The 26812-nt window shown below is 44.0% G+C and overlaps 1 protein-coding gene across 2 annotated transcripts; it reads left to right on the top strand.

The window, feature by feature from the left end:
• The first annotated feature begins 313 nt into the window (after nt 1–313).
• GATAD1 (GATA zinc finger domain containing 1) lies at nt 314–13610 on the top strand. 2 transcript variants are annotated; one of them, XM_075587370.1, is made up of 7 exons: nt 314–698; nt 1789–1828; nt 3252–3470; nt 6080–6205; nt 7679–7738; nt 11997–12180; nt 12679–13610. In XM_075587370.1, exons 3-7 carry the CDS (start codon nt 3252–3254, stop codon nt 12867–12869), a joined length of 780 nt encoding a protein of 259 aa, XP_075443485.1. In that variant the 5' UTR covers nt 314–698; nt 1789–1828; the 3' UTR covers nt 12870–13610. The 2 variants fall into 2 exon arrangements, with proteins under 2 accessions (XP_075443485.1, XP_075443484.1); XM_075587369.1 differs by having other exon boundaries at nt 315–528.
• The last annotated feature ends 13202 nt before the right edge of the window (nt 13611–26812 follow it).

Below are 26812 nucleotides of genomic sequence, written 5' to 3'. Positions count from 1 at the left end.
CTGCAGCTTGTTCGTGCCCTACACGTTTTCACAACACACTTTGTGAGTTACACAGCGGAGACCCTGGGCTGGAGGAGAAATCATGCCTTACATTGGCGCCCGGATTTAACCTGCCACATCCCTGTGCCTGGACAGGCGTTCCCGCGAGAACATGCGCGCACAATCTCCGGCCTATAGGAATAAACCAACGATCCGCCAACCAGAGCTTTGTGACGTCGCTCGTTTGTTGCGTCACGTGGAACACTTCCAGCGCCTTCTGGCGGAAATGCTCTGCTGATTGGCCACAGCTGCTGCCAGTCTCTAGGCCAGTGTCTGACTGACTGGCTACGGTTCTCGTAGAACACGCAATGGTCTCGTCCAATCACAACTGGACATTCCGGAGGAAGCCCCGCCCCTGCCCTGGATGTGGATGCGGTGTGCGGGGAGATGGGATGAGGTCCTAGTGGAGCTGTGTTTGGTTCTGGGATCAGTATTCCGGACCCCGTATCGGAGCGGCCAGGCCACCGGACTATTGTACCTGAGTGTTAGGTACAGGGCTATCTAGCAGAGGCGCCCAGCACTGGAAGGGTTATCTTTCTCAGTGGGGGTGGGGGGCTGTCTGCAGTCTCTCCAGAGACTGTCGTCTCCTGTGTAGCTGGAAGGCCACAGAGAAGTCAAGCAGATTGAGTGTATTTAATACTACCACCCACACACTGCAAGTTGGTGACCTCTATTACCATTAAACGCCCCTTCTTGCACACGGGGGGAGAGAGGGGGGGGAGGAGGAGGGGTTAGCCCAGAGAATAAAAAAGAAAAAAGGCTTTTGTCAAAAAAAAAAAAATCTAAATAAAAACATTTTTTCTTGAATAAAAATAAGTGATTCTGAAAGCTCGCGCTCTGTTTATACACAAATTGGCCATTACAGGCATCACTTTAAACATGACAAAAGCACTTAGTGCTTTAAAAAAAAAAAAAAAAATATTAAAAAAGCTCCTTTTTCTGTCTTCTTACACAAAGTTCCTTATAGAATGTAATGACATCAAATTGGAAGCCCAACATGTCGGTGAATCCGTAGGGTGTGCGCTTTGCCGAGCGTGTGTCTGGGGAGGTAGAAGGCACCTTTCGGTAGTTGGGAGAATATGTTATTGGGGTCTTCGTGATTTTTATTTGGGGCTCAACACAAATAATTTAGGAGGTGGCCATGTAGAAGCTGTCCTGAAAATAGCAATGCTTTACATTAATGGGACTTACATGCCTTCTGCTTCATCCCACTTCCAGCTTGTCCACATAATGTACCTATAGATTTCATATTTCTGGTTATTAATAGCTGTGTAAACGGCGACAGCATATGTCAATAAAGCAAGCTTCCACAGTGCTCCAAAATAGTGGCGGCTAGGTTACTTTAATTATCTTGGCAACTCATCAGTGGCTATATGTAAATAATTAACGTAACCTTTTAGCCTCTATTTTGCAGTGCTTTGGACACTTGCTTCGTTGACATATAAACTGTTGCTGATCCTGATGCTTTACATGCACCTAATACTATTACTGCCATCTGAACCCCATAACCGTGAGTGCTGTCCACAGCTTACCATTTCTATAACTGTGGCGAACAAACTCTTTAAGGTTCCCAAAATACACTACTTGCTATAGTATAATGTGCTGTATGTTACATACAATATATTGTAAAAAAAAGAGTGCTTACAAGATGTCTAGAGGTCGTTATCTCAAGATACGATAGAATAAACATTAAAAATGATCAGATATCATGGTCCTCAATAACATGTTTTTTTTGTGCTTTTTTTACAGGTGATTTGTACATAAAGGAATATTTGAATATCTTACCAAGGTTAGTGACATTCTGTTCAACAGTGTAATGTAGCTGAAGCGTATCTTCCCTAAGGTCCCCAGTAAACTTTGAGAATATTATCACCCATAGACTCCTGATTCAGGAGACATTCATCTCAGACATAGCAGCATTTTCAGCAGCTTACAATGACCGTGCATGGGATTCTGCCAGTAACAGTGACCTGTGAGATTGCTGTTCCTGGTTAGCTATGAAGCAACAGCCTCTCTCTTGGAAGTGGGCAAATATAATTACATATACCTGAAGATATATTGCCTTCAGGTGTTATTCTATTAGGGGGGATTCATAGCGAGCTTTTTTGCTTTACCATATGAAATAAATACTAAAAACAAAGAATAAGGTTTTACATAGCCGAGTGTGCATTGTGCTAGTAAATGCATGAATCGCTGCAGCTTTGGCTTCTTTTGACGACCAAGGCCTCGGATATAGTGGGCGTGCTCGACGGAGCGCATGGCGTCACGTGCTCCTGTCGGACGAGCGATCTGTGTTCTGTGATGTCACGGGAGCGGTTCACCCTCATTGACTAAACCACCCACGTGGCCCAGCCGTCTCGCGAAAAATCTATCGCGCGTGTGCTCTATGGCCTGCCTCATTGAGGTGCGTCCCTTTTGTTTGCTCCACACAGGCCGCGTCCATACTGTGCGCACAACGCATCATCAGTCTAATTTACACCAAAGTATTTAGAAAAATAATGTGGAGAACAAACAATTAATGTCTATCCTGGGAATGTTTGTAAAAATTGGAAGCAAAGGTTGTGTCTTCCTACCCTTCTGTTTTTTCTCTCCCATAGCACATCCCCTTTCTTAGGCCAGGTCCCCAGTGGCCGCTGCGGCACGCGCCACAGGACAGCCCTCTATGGGGCAGCCCCCAGTCGCCGTATGTGTGTGGGCGCGATGACGCTTACGCTGGCAGGGAAGACAAGAATTTTGTCTTTCCTTGCCACGACGCAATCACGTGGTCAGCGGGCTGCCAATGGAAGGGCAGATTTGCTTTTGTGCTGCACTGACTTCATGGCCGGGCCCCTGTCAGGCCGCGCTTCCCATCGCTCCACATAGTTCACAGATCGCGGCTTCTACCCCTGCACGCGCCGCCGGGACCACTGGGGCTGCAGCCTCAGAAAGCTATACAGGGAAGGGAAACCCTAAGACAAGTTTCCCACTGATAACACACAGACCTTTCAATACTGCCCAAAATAATATCAAAATACTTTTTTCTTTAATAGTATATTCAGATGTAACCAGTAACCAGATGGCTGTCATTCGCTCACTATGGTCTTACATGGGACTTCTCCTTTAAAATGTCGCTTAAAGCCCCTTTTCTCTTGTTCCAAAAGATTACCCTTCTGCATATAAGCACAGCGCCAGTAGTCTCTGTAATAATAACACTAATTCTGTTGTTCACACAGATGCCGTTGGGATTAAAGCCGACCTGCAGTGTGTGCAAAACCAACTCCTCTTCCATGTGGAAGAAAGGGAGCCAAGGGGAGATCCTGTGCAACAACTGCACTGGGAAGGGCAGCAGTGGGGGAGGGACGTATGGTGTCTGCTCCAGCGGCGGCGGCTCCTACCCTGGGACGGGCTTCGCAAGCACCTCGCAACAGAGCAATGGTGGCAACAGCAAGCAGGTAAGCCGTGTCCCGGGAAGGGAAGAACACTGCCTGCTTGGAATTTGCATGTGCTTGTCTGAATACACGTCCGCTGATAGCTGAGGGAAGGACTCCAACTAGGGATATAGTTTTCTCAGGAGTTACACAATACATGCCTAGTACTTAAGCGCACAACGTTCCCCAATACGGTGAGGTGCACCTCCTATCGGTGAAAACTATATATGTAGACAAAATAGCAGAGAAGCAGAAAGACACCTATTTTGGGAGATGCACTCAGGTGGGTTGGTTATATATAATTGTTGATGAACACAAAATAAAATGAATAATATAAAACCGTAACTTTTAATACATAACTTAAAATATAAGCAATGTTAATATACAATAATAAGGCTGCCTAGCAGCACTCTGAGTGAGCAGGCTCCTGGGTATGGAGGGGGTTCAGAAGAAGTGAAGGGTGAGTATCCAATCCTAGGTACTTAGTCAGCTGTGTCTAATAGGTAAGGGTGACGTATAGCTCAGGTGGCTGTGTAACTTCACTATCCCTGAACTGCTAAGTCTGCCGATAATACCCTCCCAAGTATAATGATTTAAGACCAGGCTGTGGTGACACCCAGATGCCTAGTAACGCACTGCATACGACTGTGCTGTAGGTGAGGGATAGTGGGGCTCACTAATTGCAATTCAATTAATTTCAATTTGGAATTTTTCTATGTCACTTTAAATTTTATTCTCTAATTCTTCAAATTCTGATTAAAAGTTTGTATTTTAGTGATACTCTCGTCTAAACTGAGATTAACTTCACCCAATTGTTATATTTTTGTGTTCTGTAAGTAACATCATTTAGTTGCCGTGAGCAGCTAGAGAGTATTGATTCCCATCATTGTAGGAACTCCTAGCATGATATGAGGGAGCCAAATTGATTCTCAATCTTCTGGGAATTGTCTTATTTTTAAAGCGGCAAAACGTGAAATCTTATGTTTTTTTTCTTTTTATATATAAATAAATCAGCTCTGTAGTATTATATAATACTTTTGCATTAAATTGTGTATATATATATATATATATATATATATATATATATATATATATATATATATATACAACTCTTAATGTCATGTTTACTGAGGTTTTTTTTAAAGCATCCTTTGATTCCTATAGCCGGCTTTAGCCCACCTCCCCAGCAGTGCAAGATCTTTGCAGCACTTTCCTGTTTGTGATAATTTGTTGCCAAATTTTCCAGCAGTTTGAGCTGCAAACTAACAATAGATAATGTAACCATAGTAATATAAGGTTACATTGTAGCTGCCGAGTTACACGGACTGAAGCAGCCATTATGGTAGTCACACAATCAGGATTTTGACAGATTTTTAACAGGAGCACCAAACGATTACCAGTTTACGTAAGAATGTAGAATTCTACATTGTCACACGCCTTACATATGAAAAAAAGGGAGGGAGGGTGTAGAATTGCTGCTTTGACCTAGTTGTTTAAACACTATATCTCACACCAAAGTGTAATTTTGATGTTGTACAATTTCTGCACAGTTGTAAAATTGGCATATATATATTAGTTGGCTTGAGGTCTACAGGGGTCACTCTCCATAGAGAGAACCTCCTCCTTCGCCTCATTTAGCCAGACATTGAGGTCTATTTTATTTGATAGGAAGCCAGCCATCAGGTTCTGCTGTAAGTGATCCAAGCTAAACTAAAGAACGGACTTGGGTCCAAGTAATATAACTCGTAGAACTCCAAACTAGAGATATAGTTTGCCCAAGATTTACATGCGCCACTAGTACCGACCCGCTGAACCTATCCAATGCCTCCTGTGTTAGTCCAACAGCTGTTTAGATCCGTTCACGGAGCTTTATCAGGGGCCAAGATGGAGCAAAAAGACTGAGGTGTGTTCCCTGTAGTGAGCGAGCAGCACGCGCCCGAATCAGTCTGCAGCAGGCGGGAGAATGGTCTGTGGGATGTGAGGGCGCTCTATGATTTGGAGTAAGAGAGTTCTGATCTCTCAAGGTAACATCATCACTGATTTCACCACAGGTGTCTCACAATATCTCCACACTCGATCACCGTCACAGGCAATTAGTGAGCGCCACTATCACTCACCTACAGAACAGTCGTATGCAGTGCGTTACTAGGCATCTGGGTGTCACCACAGCCTGGTCTTAGATCATTATACTTGGGAGGGTATTATCGGCAGACTTAGCAGTTCAGGGATAGTGAAGTTACACAGCCACCTGAGCTATACGTCACCCTTACCTATTAGACACAGCTGACTAAGTACCTAGGATTGGGTACTCACCCATCACTCCTTCTGAACCCCCTCTACACCCAGGAGCCTGCTCACTCAGAGTGCTGCTAGGGAGCCTGGTTATTCTTGTTGTTTTCATTGTATATTAACATTTCTTATACGGTATTTTAAGTTATGTATTACAAGTTATGTTTTTATATTATTCATTTTACTTTGTATTCATCAACAATTATATATAACCGACCCACCTGACTGCATCTCCCCAAGTAGGTGTGTTTCTGCTTCTCTGCTATTTTGTCTACATAGCCGAGGGAAGGATCTGTGGTCTTCAGTGCACTTCTCTTTATACAACTGACCTGTTTTGCTTTCAGTCCAAGCAGGAAATCCACAGAAGATCCGCCCGACTGAGGAACACAAAGTACAAGTCGGCTCCAGCTGTTGAAAAGAAAGTGTCCACCAAAGGGAAAGGCAGACGCCACATATTTAAACTGAAAAATGTAAGATACTTCTAAGTGGCTTATGTTGCAGTGTCGTATTATTTCTCTCTCTAATCCTTTCCACTGCTGCACTCTTCTTAGTCTGCTCTCTAATCCTATACCACACATGAAACATCTGGTTGGTTTTATGGTGTACATATATCGTCACTATATTATAGGGAACAAATACATTCTTTATTTATCAACAACTTTAAAGGCTGACTACGCTGCAATTAAAATAAACTTGAAGCTGAATGTATACATGTAAGGTGATGGCTAATTGTGTTCACAGTATCAAGAAAGGAAGAAGTCTCAATACAATAACAGTTGCATCCCACACCAAGACTTGCTGTTCCCCTGTGTGCTGCCATGTTCAGTGTTCTGTGTCTGGCTGCTATCCAGCTGTTACCTCCTGTCATTTGTAACTCTGCCTGTGTGACAGGGACCATTTGGTAACAGCCAAAGGGAGTATTTGAAAGTAGTGTCATTTTAATCTGTGTTTTCCTTTCAAACGTTGTTTCTGAAGTAATGATATATTCTCAGTGGTAAAGGCGTGCCTGCTACTAGATCATTTAGTTACATTGTATCTTCTTGTCATGTAGGGATAGATTTTAACATTCATCTATTTTTAAAGGCTATTGTACTACAAAATAACATAAGCAGGGTAAGTGATAGATTTAATGTCTAACTGATGTTTAAAAATAGTGCAAACTTTGAGAGCCACTCAAGTCCCTTTTTCGGGTAAGTTTCAATAGAAGCTGATATAGTAGGATATAGTTATCTGGGCAAAATACATCAATAAACTAAAAATCCATATGTAAAATTGTTTCATGCAAATGGTTTGTGTCACACAGTAATTAATGCAAGAGAGTTTGGATACAGTAAAATAACCGGTTATTGGACCAACAAATTATTGATATGTTGCATGTTTTCGACACCTCTCGGGGTTCTTCATCAGGTATGGGAGAAATATAGAAACCGGTGATATTATATACAGTTTTGTAGAGAGATCTAGTTACAATGGATATGGGGAGGACGTGGGATGTGCTAAGGTGGATGATGACCGGTTCAGTTATATATAAAATATTTGGTTCGCTTTCCTGCACCTTTTTTTCCATTCAAAACACCACTGTCAGTAACAGTTACGTTTGCATTATTACTTATGTTCAAGGAGCTGTACGTGATAAGTATTTATGGGCTGTCTCTTCTGGGTTGACCTGTTGGCTACCTTGGTACTGGGCATAGAAGAGGTTTCACCCACAAGCATTATCCACAGACCACACTGCCAAAGCACCATTATATATAAAACATTTTGCATGAATTTTATAGTTTTCCATCTTGTTAATATGCGTCTCTTGGTGCAGGATGAACAAATCCTATTTGTTTACTTTAGGGTGACATGTAGGAGAATAGAACCAGTTTAGATATGTATGTATGTATGTATGTATGTATGTATGTATTTATTTATTTTTGTGTGTGTTTTTGTTTTTCTAGCCTATTAAAGCACCAGAGGCTGTATCAACAATAGTAACTTCCGAGTTCCTCTTCCACAAGGTATGTAAACCAGACTGTACTGCTATACATCAATGTGGCATAGTCCTTTTTTCCTGATCTATTCTTACTGTGTTGTTGGATGTACTGTATTCAGACATAAAAATGCAATGAAGTAACCAACACATGAGGAAAGGAGAGGAATTCCGGGGGCATTTAATAAGAGGCGAGACTGGCACCCTGCATTATTTTACACTTAATGATACTGCTTTGGTTTGGCATCATGGACTATTTGGTACATGAATCCAATGTAGATTACACATTTACTATGGTAACATTCAATCTTCTAACACATTTGTAGGCATTGATTATCACTAGAAGTAAAAGTGGAATGTAACAAAGTTGTATTTAATTAAATGTCGATATAAGTGTCTCCCTTATGTGTAAAATGAAATCGCAAAACCACTGCACTGGGATCATCTGATAAACCGGATATCCATATGTTTCAAGTTTTTTATGGATTAGGTATAATATGAGCATCTGATTATATTCAATAGATTTGTGACGTGTGAAAAAGACTTGCTATAAAATCTCATGTGCATGATCTTTGTATTATTTTCAGGTTGAGCCAGTAACTCATCCCAACCTACAAATAAATCAACTTTTTCTCTAGCATCAGCCCCACCATACTTACATTAGGAAACTAAAACAAGTGCTACCCCTGGTACTTTATTGCAACTCCTTCGTACCTCACTAGGTGGCGCTGTTTCTTTTGAGTGCGGGTGTAAATCGGACTTGCCCGGTTGTGTGATACTTGCAGCTTTTTTTGCCGTTCCTGTGTAATATATTTAGCACTGGGGTCTATATTATGAGTGTCTGCAGTCTGATTTTGGGGGATAAAAGTGTGCCACTTTAACCCTATGCGAGGGATCTGCAGCGCATGACATCTTAAAGCACACCTTTATAATGAAGTATGTGGGTAGCTCCGCTGGCTGGTACTATACATCTCATGCACTGACCTCGGCCCCTGGCAGACCCACGTACCAGGACACCCTCTTTCTGTCTCCAAGTTCTTACCACTTAGATTGTAAGCTCTTGGGGGGGGGGGGGGCAGGGACGCTTTTACCCAAAATGTCTACTTTTATGTAGGAAGCGCTTTATTCCTGTTATGTCACGTGTGTTACTGCTGTAAAGCGCTGTGTACATGGGTGGTGCTATATAAATAAAGATATACATACATTACGCAGCCATGTGCAGCTCTGGAAGGCCCTCTCCTATATAATATGCAGCAAGTATGTCCGCAATGTAGCTCGGTTCCTCCACTGAACGTTTGACCTCTGAAAGCAGCAGTTTGTGCTGATTGCCATTTTTTATTATTTTTGTTTCACTTTGAGACCCCATCTGACCTACTCCATTAGTGTTTCTATATTTTAAATCTGATGCCCCATTCAGGAGATGTGTGTAACCCTCCCTGCTTGGCTTCCCAGGGAGACTATATATCAGTGTGATATGTATATGGCTGCTCTGCATGGTTACCTTGGCTCAGGATGCTGGAATTCAGGCGGCTGTGCGATGTGGTAGCAATGTTGTATAAAAATGGGCACCAGGAATAGTACAGCTGTCCTTTATTCGTGTCCCCAAGCACAGGGATCGCTCATTCTTATAGTGACAACGTGTCACTGTATTTTATATCAGACATACATGAATATGGTTCTTCCATCAGTGCCCACTCTTAGCACAGTGAAGAAACAAGATATGTACCTCCATTCAAGTGTTAAGACCCGGGCCCCGCTCCTCATTAGTTGGAGACATCTCTCCTCATTGTCTCTGTAATACTAGGTCCATTGGGGATCCTAGCGGGTCCTGTATACGTAACCCAATACCATGGCCTTTATGGTAACTGCCACTTCAGCCTGAGAGGAATGTCAATGCAGATCCGCAGTTAAAGCCGATCCGCCGGCATCTGGGGATCCTCGTTACTGAGGCCCTCTGTCGCATGCTGTTTCGCTTCGTAACTATACTGGGCTCCCTTAGTCTTCTCTAGGGATCCTAACTAACAAGGTTGCTATCACTGTCTATAACAGTGGTTTTCAACTTTTTTTTTTTTGGTTGGGGAACCCCAGAATTCGATGTTGAAATTCTGGGGAACCCCAACCCTCACCCCTTGTCTCCCCACCACTCCCACGCTCTCTCTCGCTCACATTCACACTCACTCGCACTCTCTCACTCACACACACACACACTCTGTGACCGTTTAGCAGTGATGCACTTGGAATGTGTTTCACTCCCCCTCCCTGTGAGAGCGCGCGCTGACCGGAGCAGGCAGAGAGAAGTATAGCAGTGAGCTGCCGGCTGCTGCTGCTTAGCTCGGGAGCCGGCACCGGGTCACTGCTATGCGGGGATGCCGCCGGTCTGGAACAGCTGGGAGTGTTATCCCGGCTCTCCCCCCCCCCCCCTGGTGGCCACGGAACCCCTGAGGGGTGCTCGTGGAACCCCGGTTGAAAATCACTGGTCTATAACATAAGTGAGGGGGTGTCTACTCTCCCTGAGGCTCCTTTCCTCTTGTCCTCCTGGAACCTAACTCTGTAGAACAGTCCATTCTTAAATACCCCTGCGTGGTGTCTGGATCCCCATAGCAACCCAAGGTGGGGCCCAGCAAACACCAACACTGCTAGTAACCTTCAGAAGGTGGGGGAGGGTTGTATTATTAAGCGTACAGGACGTTAAAGCAGCAATACCCGCAGATGCCTATATGAATAACTTTTATATAATGTTAGTACCGTATCTTGTTCCCTGCGCATGTCCAGTGCTTGTTTCTGGGTTTTTTTGTGTTAAAAATCATAGTTTTCTCTTGCTTCTGCGGTTACCATGGTAACAGTCACACTACACTGAGCGCCTAGAAAACTACATCCTAACCTTCCAGACACTTAGCATTTCAAATGCTTCTATCACCTAAATAAAGCATCACATTTTAAAAACAAAAATAACTTTGGAAAGGGTAAGAATATATCTCTTAAAGCCACAGCACGTGTTTCACTTTTTGTAATTTATTTTTTATTACAGGATTAAAACAGGGGGGCTTTAAAGATGAACAGTGTTAAAATCCGCTCCGGGACCCCCTGCTTCCTGAGAACTCCGCAGGGGGTGCCGGTATCTCGGTGTGCCTAACATATAATGGTGGCTTTATATGTCCCGCTGGCTGGTGCGGCTTCCTATTGGCCAGCTTGACCGGGACATTTAAACTGAAGAGATACCAGCATCACTACTAAGTTAAGTATGTCATGAAGCAGGGGTCCCCAGAGCTGAAATGAACACATCTCAGCTCCGGAGACCCCCTGCTTCAATCCTGTTAATAAAAAAAAAATTAAACGTGAAACCCGTATTGCGGCTTTCAAATAAGTAGAAAACCAAGATCCAAAACACAGCAAATGGTTATACGTGCAGCCTGCTGCTTTGAAATGGAACTCTGGCAGTGCAGTCTGAAGGTTACCACGTTAACATCACAAGTTGCAGATTATGAAAATCCATGATTTTTAGCACAACAGGACAAGCTCAAGGGGCAACATACTAACATATGAGTTAAACTGATATAAGCTACTGGGGGGAATAATTTTTTTTTCATTGCTTTGTGAGCCTTTAATGCACTTCAACTGCAGTGCCACTTAGCAGGTTATGGTGGAGTGGAACCACAGTGAAGTCCCCCATTCATGTAACACCTCCTCTTCTGTATATAACAGTTATTATATTACACCACAACAGCATGTGGATATTTTTGTCGGCTGATTCATTTATATGACCTGTCTGTGTTGTACTACACTGTTTAATTTGTTGTTGTGATAATGTCTTTAGCCAAAATATAATGATCCCTTTTCAGAGAAAAGTGAAAATGCGAGTAATTGACCTTTTGAGGTATGTTAGGGCTGCACCTGATGCCTACTGATTAGCAAAGCTTAAGCTTGCCAGCACAAACTGAAACTACAGTTTGATATATATACACACATATATACACACACACACACGCAATGTTTTTATTTTAATATAATGTTTCTAGCACTTTTTGGTAATTATACGAACTGCTGTTTTTGTAGGAGTGGCCATCAACAAAAACCCCACATGTTATGGGGGAGGAGGTTTAGGCAGAATGTACAGGACTTGTAAAAAAAAAAAATATACACATGTATATCTTTGTCTTCTCTTTGTTCCCTTGGTAAATAATATTGGGCAGTTCAGCCCCATTGAAGAAGGCAAACGTCAACCTACGTTCAGTTTTGACATTGGAGAAGGATGTAATGAAATGACCTCCATCCGTTGATTGTTGCAGGGAGTGTACTACCAGACTGGCGATGTGGTTTCAGTCGTGGACGAGGAAGATGGTAAAATGTACTATGCCCAGATCAGAGGTTTCATTCAGGATCAGTACTGTGAGAAGAGTGCTGCCTTAACGTGGCTCATCCCTACAGCATCCAGCCCCCAGGACTGGTTTGATCCAGCAACTTACATCATAGGTGAGCGTTTCCTGTTGTGGCTCTCGTCTGGCCATCCTTTTATAAACAACTTAATGATAAGGAAGGAGAGTAGAAGTGGAGTTGAATATTTTTAAACCATCTTTCCAATTGTAGCAGGCCGTGGAACTGGAGATGTTCCAGTGTTACTTCAACATTGCAAAAGAGCATTTATTTTGTAATGTTTGCGCATTGCAATTTGAATTTTTATTTGGACCCTCTACGGATGAGGTATTAATAGGCAACTATACGCTATATTGTATGCATAGAAGCAACAGCCAGGAAACGTGCATGTTCTCATGGGAATTGTGATGCGGTAAGAGAGGGGGGTGAAACATTGTTTGAAAATTCAACAAGGGAGTGTGTCGGGAGGATAATGGTTGTTTTGTTCCTGCTTTTTACGAACACATTCAGTAAGCACCAACATGTTTTTCCCCCTTCTATCTGTTGCACTAAGACAAGCTACTCCTAATAATGTGTTGTGTTTTGTCTCCTCTCAAGGGCCGGATGAGGATCTTCCCAGGAAGATGGCGTGTTTGGACTTTGTGTGTCATGCCCCCTCTGAATACTTTAAGTCTCGCTCTTCCCCCTTTCCGACTATTCCTAGCAGACCAGAGAGAGGATACATTTGGACTCATGTTGGCCCCACTCCTGCAATCAACATTAAGGAAACTATTGTCAACCACTTGTAGCATTTAATGGACAAATATTTGTGGACATCAGGCTTGGAATTCCCGTCAATATTCGTCAACTCGAAATGGATTATATAAAGGCAGCAGCATTTCCTGCCTGCTAAACAGGGGCAAGAATATAGAACTGCCTAATGCTTCCTCCTTGAATGAAAAAATGCCAAAATCAATGTTCTCATCACTTTTTAAGTGAACTGGTTAACACATGTTTTCAGTGGTTGACAAATCACCAAAAAATCTCGCCGAACAAAAAAATCTACTCGCCGAACAAAAAAATCTACTCGCCACCTAGTACCACACGTGTGCTACTTGGGCCGATAGGAGCTCGCCACGATGTTAAATCCACTCGCCCGGGGCGTGCAAATGTATAGGTTTGTCGAACACTGCATGTTTTTATGACAGTATACTTTTTTCTATTTTTAATATGTACAGTGTTTTGTATATATATATGTAACATACATGTGTGACCTGTGCCACTTACTGTATGTCTTCATTTCCCTTAATGCTCTGATGTTAGCCATTGTAGTAATAAAGTTTTACTTTATTTAAGACCTCGACTGGCAAGCAGCACATCGCAGCTCAGGTTCACCTGTCAGTGACTGCATTAAGTGTTTCTTCTACTGCAAATGAGACCTAAAAGCAGTAATCCAACAAAGCAATATCCTGTACGACTTGGAGGAAACCACTGTTACTACTTTTATGTGGATCTTGTTATCTAATTGAAGAAGGAATGCAGCATCGTCAGTTCATTTGTACCTGATTAAATATATATATATATATATATATATATATATATATATGTATATATATGTATATATATGTATATATATATATGTGTATATATATATATGTATATATATATATATATGTGTATATGTGTATATATATATATATGTGTATATATATATATATGTGTATATATATATATATATATGTGTATATATATATATATATATATATGTGTATATATATATATATATATGTGTATATATATATATATATATGTGTATATATATATATATATATGTGTATATATATATATATATATATGTATATATATATATATACAGTGTTCGACAAACCTATACATTTGCTCGCCCCGGGCGAGTGGATTTAACCCCCTGGCGAGTTAATATTGGCCCAAGCAGCACACGTTTGGTACTAGGTGGCGAGTAGATTTTTTTGTGTGGCGAGTAGATTTTTTGGTGATTTGTCAACCACTGTATATATATATATATATACTCACAAAAAAAGAAACAACGGCAATTTATAAAAAGATAAATACAAACACTTAGTGAAACAGCACATTTGAACATTCATAAATTTACATGCAGGGTTATTTTAGTAAATATAAAATGTTCTTCAGGAAGGACTTTGTGTTTTTGAAGACTGTTCCTGCATGATAACCAGGAACATGTTCGTTGCTGACTTTGTACAGATGTTTTTCTTTTTTTAAAGGATGTATTGTAAGTATTTCATGTGTACATGTCTCTTTAGTATAGCAAATGTTACCATTAGTCTTTGGTTTCTCTTGGAACGGTGTATATTGCACGGCTAACTTTTGTTCAGGGATATAAATTAAAAGCAGAGGTGTATGGCTATTCTAAAAACGTTTGATACATTCTGTTATAGTCACCTCGTTGGCCCATGCATAAAAGCATCCTGATTTTCTGGGTATGGCAGAGGCGGGTGGCAAGTGAGGAGAGAGAAAGTAAGAAAATGAAAACGAACAAATGGGCCAAATGGACCCAACGTTTAATGTGATAGAGCCATGTGCGCCTGTCTTTCTCTAACTACTCCAGATATATCTGGGACACTTGTATGTATTGTATGTCTTTATATAGCGCCATTAATGTACATAGCGCTTCACAGTAGTAATACACGTGGTAATCAAATAAATAACAGATAATATAAACAGGTCATGGGAATAAACAGGTCATGGGAATAAGTGCATCAGACATAAAAGTAACATTAAGGAGTCCCTGCTCCGAGGAGCTTACAGTCTAATTGGTAGGTAGGGAGAACGTGCAGAGACAGTAGGAGGGAATTTTGGTAAGTGCGTCTGCAGGGGGCCAAGATTTTATGTATCATGTGTCCAGTATAATCCACAGTGCTATTCATATGCTTCTTTAAGCAAGTGTGTCTAAAGGTGGATAGAGAGGGTGCTAGGCGGGTATTGAGGGGAAGGGCATTCCAGAGGTGTGGGGCAGTAAGTGAGAAAGGTTTTAAGGCGGGAAAGGGCTTTAGATACAAAGGGGGTAGAAAGAAGACATCCTTGAGAAGAACGCAAGAGTCTGGATGGTGCATAACGAGAAGTTAGGGCTGAGATGTAAGGAGGAGCAGAAGAGTGTAAAGCTTTAAAAGTGAGGAGGAGAATTGAGTGTGTGATACGGGATTTGATCGGAAGCCAGGAGAGGGATTTCAGGAGGGGAGACGCGGAGACAGATTTAGGAAAGAGTACAGTGATTCTGGCAGCAGCATTTAGGATAGATTGTAGGGGAGACAGGTGAGAGGCAGGAAGGCCGGACAGCAGGAGGTTACAGTAATCAAGACGGGAGAGAATGAAGGCCTGAGTCAGAGTTTTAGCAGTCGAGCAACAGAGGAAAGGGCGTATCTTTGTTATATTGCGGAGGAAAAAGCGACAGGTTTTAGAAACATTCTGAATGTGAGGGGCGAATGTGAGAGAGGAGTCGAGTGTGACCCCTAAGCAGCATGCTTGGGTTACTGGGTGAATGATCGTACTTCCAACAGTAATGTGGAAGGAGGGAATAGGGCCAGGTTTGGGAGCAAGTATGAGGAGCTCTGTTTTTGCCATGTTGTGTTTAAGGCGGCGGAGGGCCATCCAGGATGATATAGCAGAGAGACATTCAGAAACTTTGGTTTGTACAGCAGGTACGGTAAGGTCTGGTGTTGAAAATTAAATTTGTGTGTCGTCAGCATAGAGGTGATATTTAAACCCAAGAGATGTTATTAGGTCCCCTAGAGAGAGTGTGTACAGAGAAAAGAGAAGAGGTCCCAGGACAGAGCCCTGGGGTACCCCCACAGAGAGATTAGTAGAGGAGGAGGAGGTGTTAGCAGAAGAGACGCTGAAAGTACGATGGGAGAGGTAAGTGGAGATCCAGGATAGAGCTTTGTTACAAATACCAAGAGTATGGAGAATGTGAAGGAGAAGAGGGTGGTCCACGGTGTCATGCGGCAGAGAGGTCGAGTAATATGAGCAAAGTGTAATGACCTCTGTCTTTGGCAGCATGGAGGTCATCCGTTATTTTAGTGAGGGCTGTTTCCATGGAGTGAGCAGTGCGGAAGCCAGATTGTAGAGGGTAGAGAATACAAGACGTTCAACGAATTTAGAGGCAAAAGGCAGGAGGGAGACAGGTCGATAGCTAGAAAGACAGGGTCAAGCTTGCTGTTTTTGAGTAATGGTATAACTGTTGGGTGTTTGAAGGAGGATGGGAAGGTACCAGAGTAGAGGGAGGAGTTAAAAATGAGTGTGAGGGTAGGGATTATAGTAGGACCAAGAGGTTTTAGGAGATGGGAGGGAATGGGGTCAAGAGAGCAAGTGGTAGAGGGGGAAGAGGAGATCAACAGTGACACATCCTCCTCTGAGACAGTGGAAAAAGAGGCAAGGAAGGCAGGAGGAGAGTTAGGAAGCGGTGTAGGATGGGAGGAAGAAACAGAGGGGATGTTCTGACTTATGGATTCCACCTTTTCTTTAAAATAGTCAGCAAAGTATGTCTTTACGTGTCATGTCCTACCACAGAGAAATCCGGGTCACATACTGTATCTATTTCCAAAGTGCCAAAGTACATTGGAATTCAAGATTACAGCTGCATTAGTAGACCAGCACCAACTACTGTAGCACTCTGTGTAGATTATATATTCATGAGAAATAGGCTGAGACGGTCAAGCATTTCTGATATTCATGAGCACAGCCCACAAGAAGCTCATTAATCATTTGCATGATGGTTTTATTAATAAATCTTGGAGAGAAAAAAAACCAAATGGCAATGTTACAGTTTTATATCATGCTTTTGTAGCCCTGGTAAGAAATGGGGGCTATATATCTTTCTCCTACTGGTGTAAGTCCTGTTAAGGGCAGGCCGCCAGTAGTTATGGGTTTTTCCCCCGCTTCAAGCCCTGCCTTGAGTGATGGAGGCAGGCCCCTGACTCTGTGTGCAGGCCTGAGACAGAGGGGAGGGCCTGCTGACATCATGAGGGGTGGGGCTGTCTAAACTTAGTTCTGCCTGTTCCTGTAAGTGACAAGTAGTTCTGTCCTGGGAGCAGAGAGAGTGAGTAGTGAAGTTCTGGTCTGGGTTGGAGTAAGACCTAGTAGTTGTTCTGTCCTGGGAGCAGAGAGTGCTGGAGTGTCTGACCTGAGAGGATTATGCTTGGAGGAGGAACTCAGGCCCAGTCTGAGTCGAGCAGATAGAACTAGAGGTGGTGGACCAATGCCCCTCACCCTACTCAGGGGGTGAGGGGGGAGATCTAGCCTCACCCAGAGAGTATACCCTTGGAGTGACTGCAAGGGGTATTGAAGCCCCAGTCAGCCCACCCTGCAGGAGTATAGCCTGGAGGAGAGGAGAGGAGGAAAAGACCTGTATACATTTGGAAGCCCTGCTGCGTATGAACTGCGGTGTATGATCTGCTGTGTGCTGCTACAGAACCAATAAAGAGACATTGCTGCTTTTACAAAGACTGTGTGTGAGATTGGGATCTTTCGCCCTGGGACCAGGGCTTCTCTGGGAGGGTCCCACCTTATTCTTTAAGGCTCGCCAGAGATGGAGGCGTTGCACCAAGACTGTTAAGAAGATGGAGGCATATACCCCAGAAGCCTGTCCATGTTATCCCCGATACCACCGCGGGAGACTCAGGCCCTCCTGTTCCTCACAGGTATGCACCACCAATATTCATGTAGCCAGTCCTCACTACACCCTAGGGATCCAGTCTGCGACCGGGGGGGGGGGAACAAGGGTTACACTTTAAAAAAAAAAAAAAAAGGACATAGCGTTCATCAAAGTAATATATTCACCATACATCAAATCAATAAAATGTTTATCTTTTATATAAATAGCATTAAAGAGGGTTAGTGGCTGTATTGGCGGAATGGGATGTTTCGGCGCGTTCAACCCACCCGATCAGCTGCAGGTGACAGTTCGCCACTGGCCGTTTCCCCGCAAAAGTAAGTGGTTAAAGGGATTACTGTTAGTATTTTGGGTTAACTTTAGGGTAAGGAGTTTATGGTATCTACTCTGATTAGGGGATTTAAGGTAATGGGTTAACTGGTTAGAGGTTAAGGTTAGGAGTTGGGGTAAGGGGTCCGATTAAGGGTTAGGGAATGGGTGCGCAAAGTAGGATGCAAAATGTTGTAAGGCTGGGGTCGGACGGGTGCCATGATTACAGAGGCCCGGCGCTCTTCCCCACAGCATTGCAATTGATTGCTGGGGGATAGCGCAGGGGCTCTGTAACTGCCTCTTATCGTCTCTCTGGCTTCTGATGACATGTTGCCATGACAAGGTAGCATCAAATGATGCTGCAGAGATGAGATGCCGGAGAGCAAGTTTTGCATTCACTATAATAGACGCCCGTACAATATTTGTTTAGGATAGGTCAACTGCACTTTTCATTTGAATAAAAAAATGTGTGTGGGCCAAGCACGCGCATTTTAAGTGAAACTTCTTTGTCTTTTGTCACTGTTTTGTCACAGAAATTGTATTTGTGATGGCGATGGTTTTAATTAAAAATCAAAACAATTTCAGTGCCAAAATGCAAAGAAGTTTGACTTAGAACGCGTTTTAGCTATTTGCTCTTCTGTATTTAAAGTAACTGAATTCCTCCTGTGTGTGTGTGCGCGCGTCACTGTGTGTTCCTCAGTCAGTGTGTGTATGTGTGCGTGCGTCAGTCAGTGTTTGTGTGTGTGTGCGAGCGCACGTCAGTCAGTGTGTGCGTCACTGTTTGTCAGTGTATATCTATCACTGTGTGTGTCAGTGTGGCGCTGGGGCGGAGAGTGCGCTCAGCATGTCCTGCAGGCTCTCCAAGCGCTCCCTCCCCCCTCCGAGGACACAGCGTTCTCCTCCTCCACCCCTCCCTCAGAGCTATGGGGACAAGGAGCACTCTCCGCTCTCCCCCCTCCCTCCGAGCAACGGTGCGCTTGGTACTCCCCCCCCCCCCTCCCTCTGGCGGTGCTGCGGGGGATGTGGTGCTGCAGGGCACGTGGCGTGCTCCAATCCTCCCCGTTACCGGACCGTAGCAGCCCTCCTCCACCCGGATATGAGGGAGAGATTGATTTTCTCAGCGCTGCCTCCTGTCCGGTGACGACTCCTGGTGGAAGATGCCAACATTGATGACCTCTTCTGCCAGAAGTGATGCCACTTCCGTCACCAGTGACTTCCGTCTCTAGTCAACTACATTCACACCGCTAAAGAAGTTTCACTTCAAAAGTGTGTGTGTGCCGAGTATGTGCATTTTAAGTGAAACTTCTTTGTCTTGTGTCACAGAAATTGTATTTGGGATGGTGATGTTTTTAATTAAAAATCAAAACGCAAAGAAGTTTGACTTAGAACGTGTGTTTTAGCTATTTGCACTTCTATACTTAAAGTAACTGAATTCCTCGTTTGTGTGCGCGTGTGTGCACGCGTCAGTCAGTGTGTGTGTGCGCACGCGCGTCAGTCAGTGTGTGCGTCACTCAATGTGTGTCAGTGTGGCGCTTGGGGGGAGAGTGCGCTCAGCATTTCTTGCAGGCGCTCCCTCCCCTCTCTGAGGACACCACGCTCAGCGCTCCCCCTTCTCTCCCTCCCTCCCTCAGAGCTACAGGGACACGGGGCGCTTAGCGCTTGCCCCTCCCTCAGAGCTACGGGGACACGGAGCGCTTAGCGCTCGCCCCTCCCTCAGAGCTACGGGGACACGGAGCGCTTAGCGCTCGCTCCTCCCTCAGAGCTATGGGGACACGGAGCGCTTAGCGCTCGCCCCTCCCTCAGAGCTACGGGGACACGGAGCTCTTAGCGCTCGCCCCTCCCTCAGAGCTACGGGGACACGGAGCGCTAAGCGCTCGTTCCTCCCTCACAGCTACGGGGACACGGAGCGCTTAGCGCTCGCCCCTCCCTCAGAGCTACGGGGACACGGAGCGCTTAGCGCTCGCCCCTCCCTCAGAGCTACGGGGACACGGAGCGCTTAGCGCTCGCCCCTCCCTCAGAGCTACGGGGACACGGAGCGCTTAGCGCTCGCCCCTCCCTCAGAGCTACGGGGACACGGAGCGCTTAGCGGTCGCCCCTCTCCCTCCGATCTACCGGGACACGGCGCACTCAGTACTGTCCCCCCTCCCTCCATCTGAACAACGGCATGCTCGGCACTCTTCCCCCACCCCCTTCGGTCTCCAATCAACTACATTAACGCTGCTAAAGAAGTTTCACTTAAAAAATCTGTAAATAGATTATTTACATAAGACCATACATAGGACAAATACTGGACATAGCCATTATCAAATTATAATTCCATGAATCACTTGCTTATGTGAATTCTCTTAAATGGCTGTTGGCCTTAGATAACTGCTATGAAACTTTAGACATGCAGAGGCCTCGGAACACTCCATCTGGCCACAGACATTCTAAATTCTATATTGTTTCCTGTTTCTTTGCTGCATGTTTCAGATTCACTAAACAGTTTTAAGCATTACAACTCATTCACATAAAGGAGACTTAAGAAGTTCTAAGGCGTTAGCACCATTTGGTGTATTCAGGCTATTTATTTTGCATTTTTTGTATTTCTGCATGTTTTTCATAAGGCTCCAGACATAAAAAATAAAACATTCATAAAGGGCTCACGTACTGTAGGGACACAGTTTGTCTGTGTCAGAAACTAGGATAAAGACATCCTGTACCTTCAACCTGGTAGTTTGAAATATTTGTTGCACCTCCTTGATCACAATGAGTTTGTGATTAGGGTATGTATGTGTAGCCCTGTGTAATTTTGGGGTTACATGTCTCTCTCCTCCTGTGCAATAATTCCTGTTAAAAGGGCAGGTTTGCCAGGAGTAATCATGAGGTTTGCCCTTGTCCCCTGTGATGTGTATTGTGTAGTGAAGGAAGTGACATCATGCTCTGTGTCCAATTACAGTGACATAGGGGTGGTGCCTACTGGAGCTATATAGTATGCATCACTTCCTGAATTTAGTGTGAAGTGTGTGTGAGTGTCTCATTCCACTTGAATGAGACTGTCTGACCCAACACAGTGCCAGGGCTCTGGCAAGGATTGTGGCCCTCCCTTAGGGGAGAGGTGGGCAGACTATTCCCCTTACTCTATTAGAGAGTAAGGGAAGAGCAAGGACAGCTTCTATGGCCCTGACTGGGAGAGGTGTCCAGGGACTTCCTTGAGGTGGGCAACCTTGATTATGTGCGGCTAGAGACCGGCCGCAATGATGGGCAGTCTGCCAGTAAAGATGACAATAAAGAATGTCCAATTTGAAAGAAACTTCTTACCTGAGAGTGGAGTCATTCAGGGAGAAGCTGCACCCAGAGGTTCTCTTTCAGAGACTCCTCCCTGCTGTCGTGGGGACCTGGAAGAGATGGAGGCGCTATACCAGAAGTGAGTAGTTCTCAGTATTACCTCACGAGCCTGTCCTGATGTATTTCCCTATACCATCAAGCGGGAGACTCAGGAGTCCTGTAAGCCAGCAGGTGCACCACAATATAGTACATGTAACATGGGGCAGTTTCCTCACATAAGGGGCCAATATGAGATTGGGGGGGAAACACTGTTACATATGCATGTATAGCTCTATGTATATAGCACCATCCAGGTACATAGCTCTTTACAATACACGTGACATAATATTATAACAAAGGGAATAGGAGCTTCAGACATAAAACAATAGGAAAAGGAGTCCCTGCCTGGAAGCGTTTACTAACACGTAATCACTGGCCAATTACAGTAACATGTAAAAGCTTCAATTGGGTAGACATGGGGAAAAAGCTAGTGACGTCTCTTTATCTGATTGCACAGGACTAAAGGAAAATATCAGGGGAAGATACAAAAAAATATACATTCCTGGAGTTTCCCTGATAATTAGTGAGATTTGGACAATATGGATAACATGGTAGGAAAGACGAGCTGGACTACAACAGTAAAATGCACAGGCAATTGCATTCATGTTAAGAAAACTTTTGGTACACAATACTAATTTCACCAACCAAAATAAAGGCTTCTTTAACTGATCATAACACAACGTGTAGTGTGATGTATTATGAGCCGCCCATGCAATGGGAAAAGTTACAGCAACAAATATTAGCAATTGTTAAAAGATGTGCATTTGAATAGTCATTATTGATCTCTATCAGCCATTGTCATCAAGTGATCAACTCCCAAACACATTTGTGCTCATCTTTAAACAATTGTACAGTATTTTAATCTAAAGTAGTAATTTTTATCAGTGAGACTCCATTAATGGTTACAAAAGTGCAGGTGCTAAAAATGAGTGCGATAACTCCAATTTACTAACTCAGAAAATCAGGGGGAAATTCCATTTCTGTGTGATATTCACAAATTACAGAACATTTAAAAAAGTGGACAAACATACCAACAGTACAAGGTTTTCATGTGCATCATCTTTTGAGACTGCAGACGTCTCTTAATCTGATATGATTTCTAAATTGAAGATGAGATGCTTACATACATAGTGCATAAGGTTAAACTCAGCAGGGATCTTCAGCTGTAAATGATGTATTTAGGAGATAGGATACTGTAGCTGGGGTATTATTCTCTGATGTATTAATCCATGGATGTGTTGAGAGGATAAATAAACTGAGTCACGGGTATTGTCCTGAAGTATCAGTGTGGGGTGTGAATTGGGCTGGAGACTTCTAGCATGTGCTGTAGGGGTTAATAGTTTCCATACTACGTTATGAATCTGTAGTTCCTTTTCAAGCCATGTTCCAAAATACTGATGCATTTCAGTTCCCATCTCTTATTCTGAGTATTGCTGAAGTTACCCCGAAGACTTTGACCATAGTGAAAGCAAGCGTGAGCGCTACAGCGCTACTTGCCTCGCGCAAGCTTTCCTCTCTGGCTATGTGTGGACTGTAGGTTTTTGGAAAGCAAGCGAGGGGGTGGGAGCGGTCATTACGTGGGGGTGGGGGAGTGTCAAGGAAGTGTCATGCATCAGAACACGCCTTCAGCAAATAAAATGCATAACGCCATGCAATTTACAGAAGTATTCTGCAAACATATATATACACCATGTCATGCATGAAAACATGCCTTGTAAAAAAAAAATTTTTTAATAAAATGTGATGCATTGAAATAAGTATTGTACACTGCAAAAAAATAAAAATAAATGAACAATTATATACAAGTAATGGACAATACATGAGAAATTTCTCTCCATAAATTAGCATTGATATTTCTGTCATGGAATGAATTAAAAATTCACGTTTGTAAACCTCAGAAATCACATTTTCAATAGTTGAGTTGACCATATTCTCACAACAAGTACAACTCAACTGACAAAGTAATTTTAACAGTATCCAGGCAGAATAGCTAACTACATTTTCATTGGCTGTTAGCCGCTCACATGACCAGCCTGTCTTGCTGCAATAGCATACAAGTGTGTCTCCTCTGCTTTTGGTATCCTTGTATGGCTGAGGACCCGCTGCGGTCGGCGGCGTGCACTCGCAAGCCACCAGCCCCTTGCCTCCAGCCTGGTGGTCCCCGCTGCCTCCTTCCGACGTGGCTCACTGCGTGCTGTGACGCGTCTAGCATGTGCTGTAGGGGTTAATAGTTTCCATACTACGTTATGAATCTGTAGTTCCTTTTCAAGCCATGTTCCAAAATACTGATGCATTTCAGTTCCCATCTCTTATTCTGAGTATTGCTGAAGTTACCCCGAAGACTTTGACCATAGTGAAAGCAAGCGTGAGCGCTACAGCGCTACTTGCCTCGCGCAAGCTTTCCTCTCTGGCTATGTGTGGACTGTAGGTTTTTGGAAAGCGAGCGAGGGGGTGGGAGCTGTCATTACGAGGGGGTTGGAGCGGTCATTACGCGGGGGTGGGGGAGTGTCAAGGAAGTGTCATGCATGAGAACACGCCTTCAGCAAATAAAATGCATAACGCCATGCAATTTACAGAAGTATTCTGCAAACATATATATACACCATGTCATGCATGAAAACATGCCTTGTAAAAAAAATTTTTTTTAATAAAATGTGATGCATTGAAATAAGTATTGTACACTGCAAAAAAATTAAAATAAATGAACAATTATATACAAGTAATGGACAATACATGAGAAATTTCTCTCCATAAATTAGCATTGATATTTCTGTCATGGAGTGAATTAAAAATTCACGTTTGTAAACCTCAGAAATCACATTTTCAATAGTTGAGTTGACCATATTCTCACAACAAGTACAACTCAACTGACAAAGTAATTTTAACAGTATCCAGGCAGAATAGCTAACTACATTTTCATTGGCTGTTAGCCGCTCACATGACCAGCCTGTCTTGCTGCAATAGCATACAAGTGTGTCTCCTCTGCTTTTGGTATCCTTGTATGGCTGAGGACCCGCTGCGGTCGGCGGCGTGCGCGCGCAAGCCACCAGCCCCTTGCCTCCAGCCTGGTGGTCCCCGCTGCCTCCTTCCGACGTGGCTCACTGCGTGCTGTGACGCGTCTAGCATGTGCTGTAGGGGTTAATAGTTTCCATACTACGTTATGAATCTGTAGTTCCTTTTCAAGCCATGTTCCAAAATACTGATGCATTTCAGTTCCCATCTCTTATTCTGAGTATTGCTGAAGTTACCCCGAAGACTTTGACCATAGTGAAAGCAAGCGTGAGCGCTACAGCGCTACTTGCCTCGCGCAAGCTTTCCTCTCTGGCTATGTGTGGACTGTAGGTTTTTGGAAAGCAAGCGAGGGGGTGGGAGCGGTCATTACGTGGGGGTGGGGGAGTGTCAAGGAAGTGTCATGCATCAGAACACGCCTTCAGCAAATAAAATGCATAACGCCATGCAATTTACAGAAGTATTCTGCAAACATATATATACACCATGTCATGCATGAAAACATGCCTTGTAAAAAAAAAATTTTTTAATAAAATGTGATGCATTGAAATAAGTATTGTACACTGCAAAAAAATAAAAATAAATGAACAATTATATACAAGTAATGGACAATACATGAGAAATTTCTCTCCATAAATTAGCATTGATATTTCTGTCATGGAATGAATTAAAAATTCACGTTTGTAAACCTCAGAAATCACATTTTCAATAGTTGAGTTGACCATATTCTCACAACAAGTACAACTCAACTGACAAAGTAATTTTAACAGTATCCAGGCAGAATAGCTAACTACATTTTCATTGGCTGTTAGCCGCTCACATGACCAGCCTGTCTCGCTGCAATAGCAAACAAGTGTGTCTCCTCTGCTTTTGGTATCCTTGTATGGCTGAGGACCCGCTGCGGTCGGCGGCGTTCGCGCGCAAGCCACCTGCCCCTTGCCTCCAGCCTGGTGGTCCCCGCTGCCTCCTTCCGACGTGGCTCACTGCGTGCTGTGACGCGTCTAGCATGTGCTGTAGGGGTTAATAGTTTCCATACTACGTTATGAATCTGTAGTTCCTTTTCAAGCCATGTTCCAAAATACTGATGCATTTCAGTTCCCATCTCTTATTCTGAGTATTGCTGAAGTTACCCCGAAGACTTTGACCATAGTGAAAGCAAGCGAGAGCGCTACAGTGCTACTTGCCTTGTGTCAGCTTTCCTCTCTGGCTATGTGTGGACTGTAGGTTTTTGGAAAGCGAGCGAGGGGGTGGGAGCTGTCATTACGAGGGGGTGGGAGCAGTCATTACGCGCGGGTGGGGGAGTGTCAAGGAAGTGTCATGCATCAGAACACGCCTTCAGCAAATAAAATGCATAACGCCATGCAATTTACAGAAGTGCTGTGACGCGTCAGCCGGCCGGAACCTCAAGGCTCTGGTGATCAGAAGCGCTGACGCGTCACGTGGTACGCGAGTGAGCCAATGAGGAGGGAAGGAGGAGGGAAACTACGGGAGGGAGGCGGCATGGGAGGGAAGAGTGTCAGTGTGCAAAATGTACTGCAAAGTAGATGGCCCGATCTATCCCTCTCCTCCCGGACCCACAACCCCCCCTCCTGCGGACCCACAGCCTCTGCTCCTTCACCCACAACCTCCTCCACCCCTCCCCCCGGGCTCAATGGCCATGCCCCCCTGACCCATTTTGGCCACGCACCCCATGCCAAAAAAAGTTTGCTGCAGACCGCAGATCGTGGTGCAGTGACTTGCACGTGCCGCCGGCAAGCAAGGCGGCCGTGCGGACGCGTGCAGCGGGGGCCTTAGCCTATCTCACGTGCACGTGCAAGCTCGCGCTGACTATGGCCATGCGCTTTGGAATACACACGTTTGTTGTAGCACGAGCTATGTAGCTCGCTCCATATCTTGCACTGCGGACGAGGCCTTAGAACTAACACAGATAGTATCAGTATAGCAACCTTCTGAACACCTCATTTAGCAGATGAAGACCCCAACTGTCATGAACCTTGTGCTATGTATTGAAACCTTCCATCTTCAGTTTAGACATCACATATGATGAAGAGACCTCTGCAGTCTCAAAAGTTTACGCAGAAGGAGAATTTGTACGTTTGACATGCTGGTCCATTAAAAAGTGTCACAGCCGAGAAGTCGCCGGAGATACTGAGGGGAAGTGGCGGTTGGTCAGTGATCGGTTTGACGTTCGTGTCCCGGTCTACACAGTGACAGCGCGCTGCGTGAATGTCTTGATATACTGATACGCTCCTGAAAAGATGTCCATAAAGTGGACTTCTGTTTATCGGACCCTATTTTCCCATTGACATCCATTATATAACTAGAGATGCGTTCTTACAGAAAAACATTCAGCTGAAACACGCTTCCCATCCTGGTTTTCCCTGCTTAACAAGACAACAG

The sequence above is a fragment of the Ascaphus truei genome, chromosome 2 (genome assembly GCF_040206685.1).
Source record: "Ascaphus truei isolate aAscTru1 chromosome 2, aAscTru1.hap1, whole genome shotgun sequence".
NCBI lineage: Eukaryota > Metazoa > Chordata > Amphibia > Anura > Ascaphidae > Ascaphus > Ascaphus truei.
This window is presented reverse-complemented; position numbering and strand designations above follow the sequence as displayed.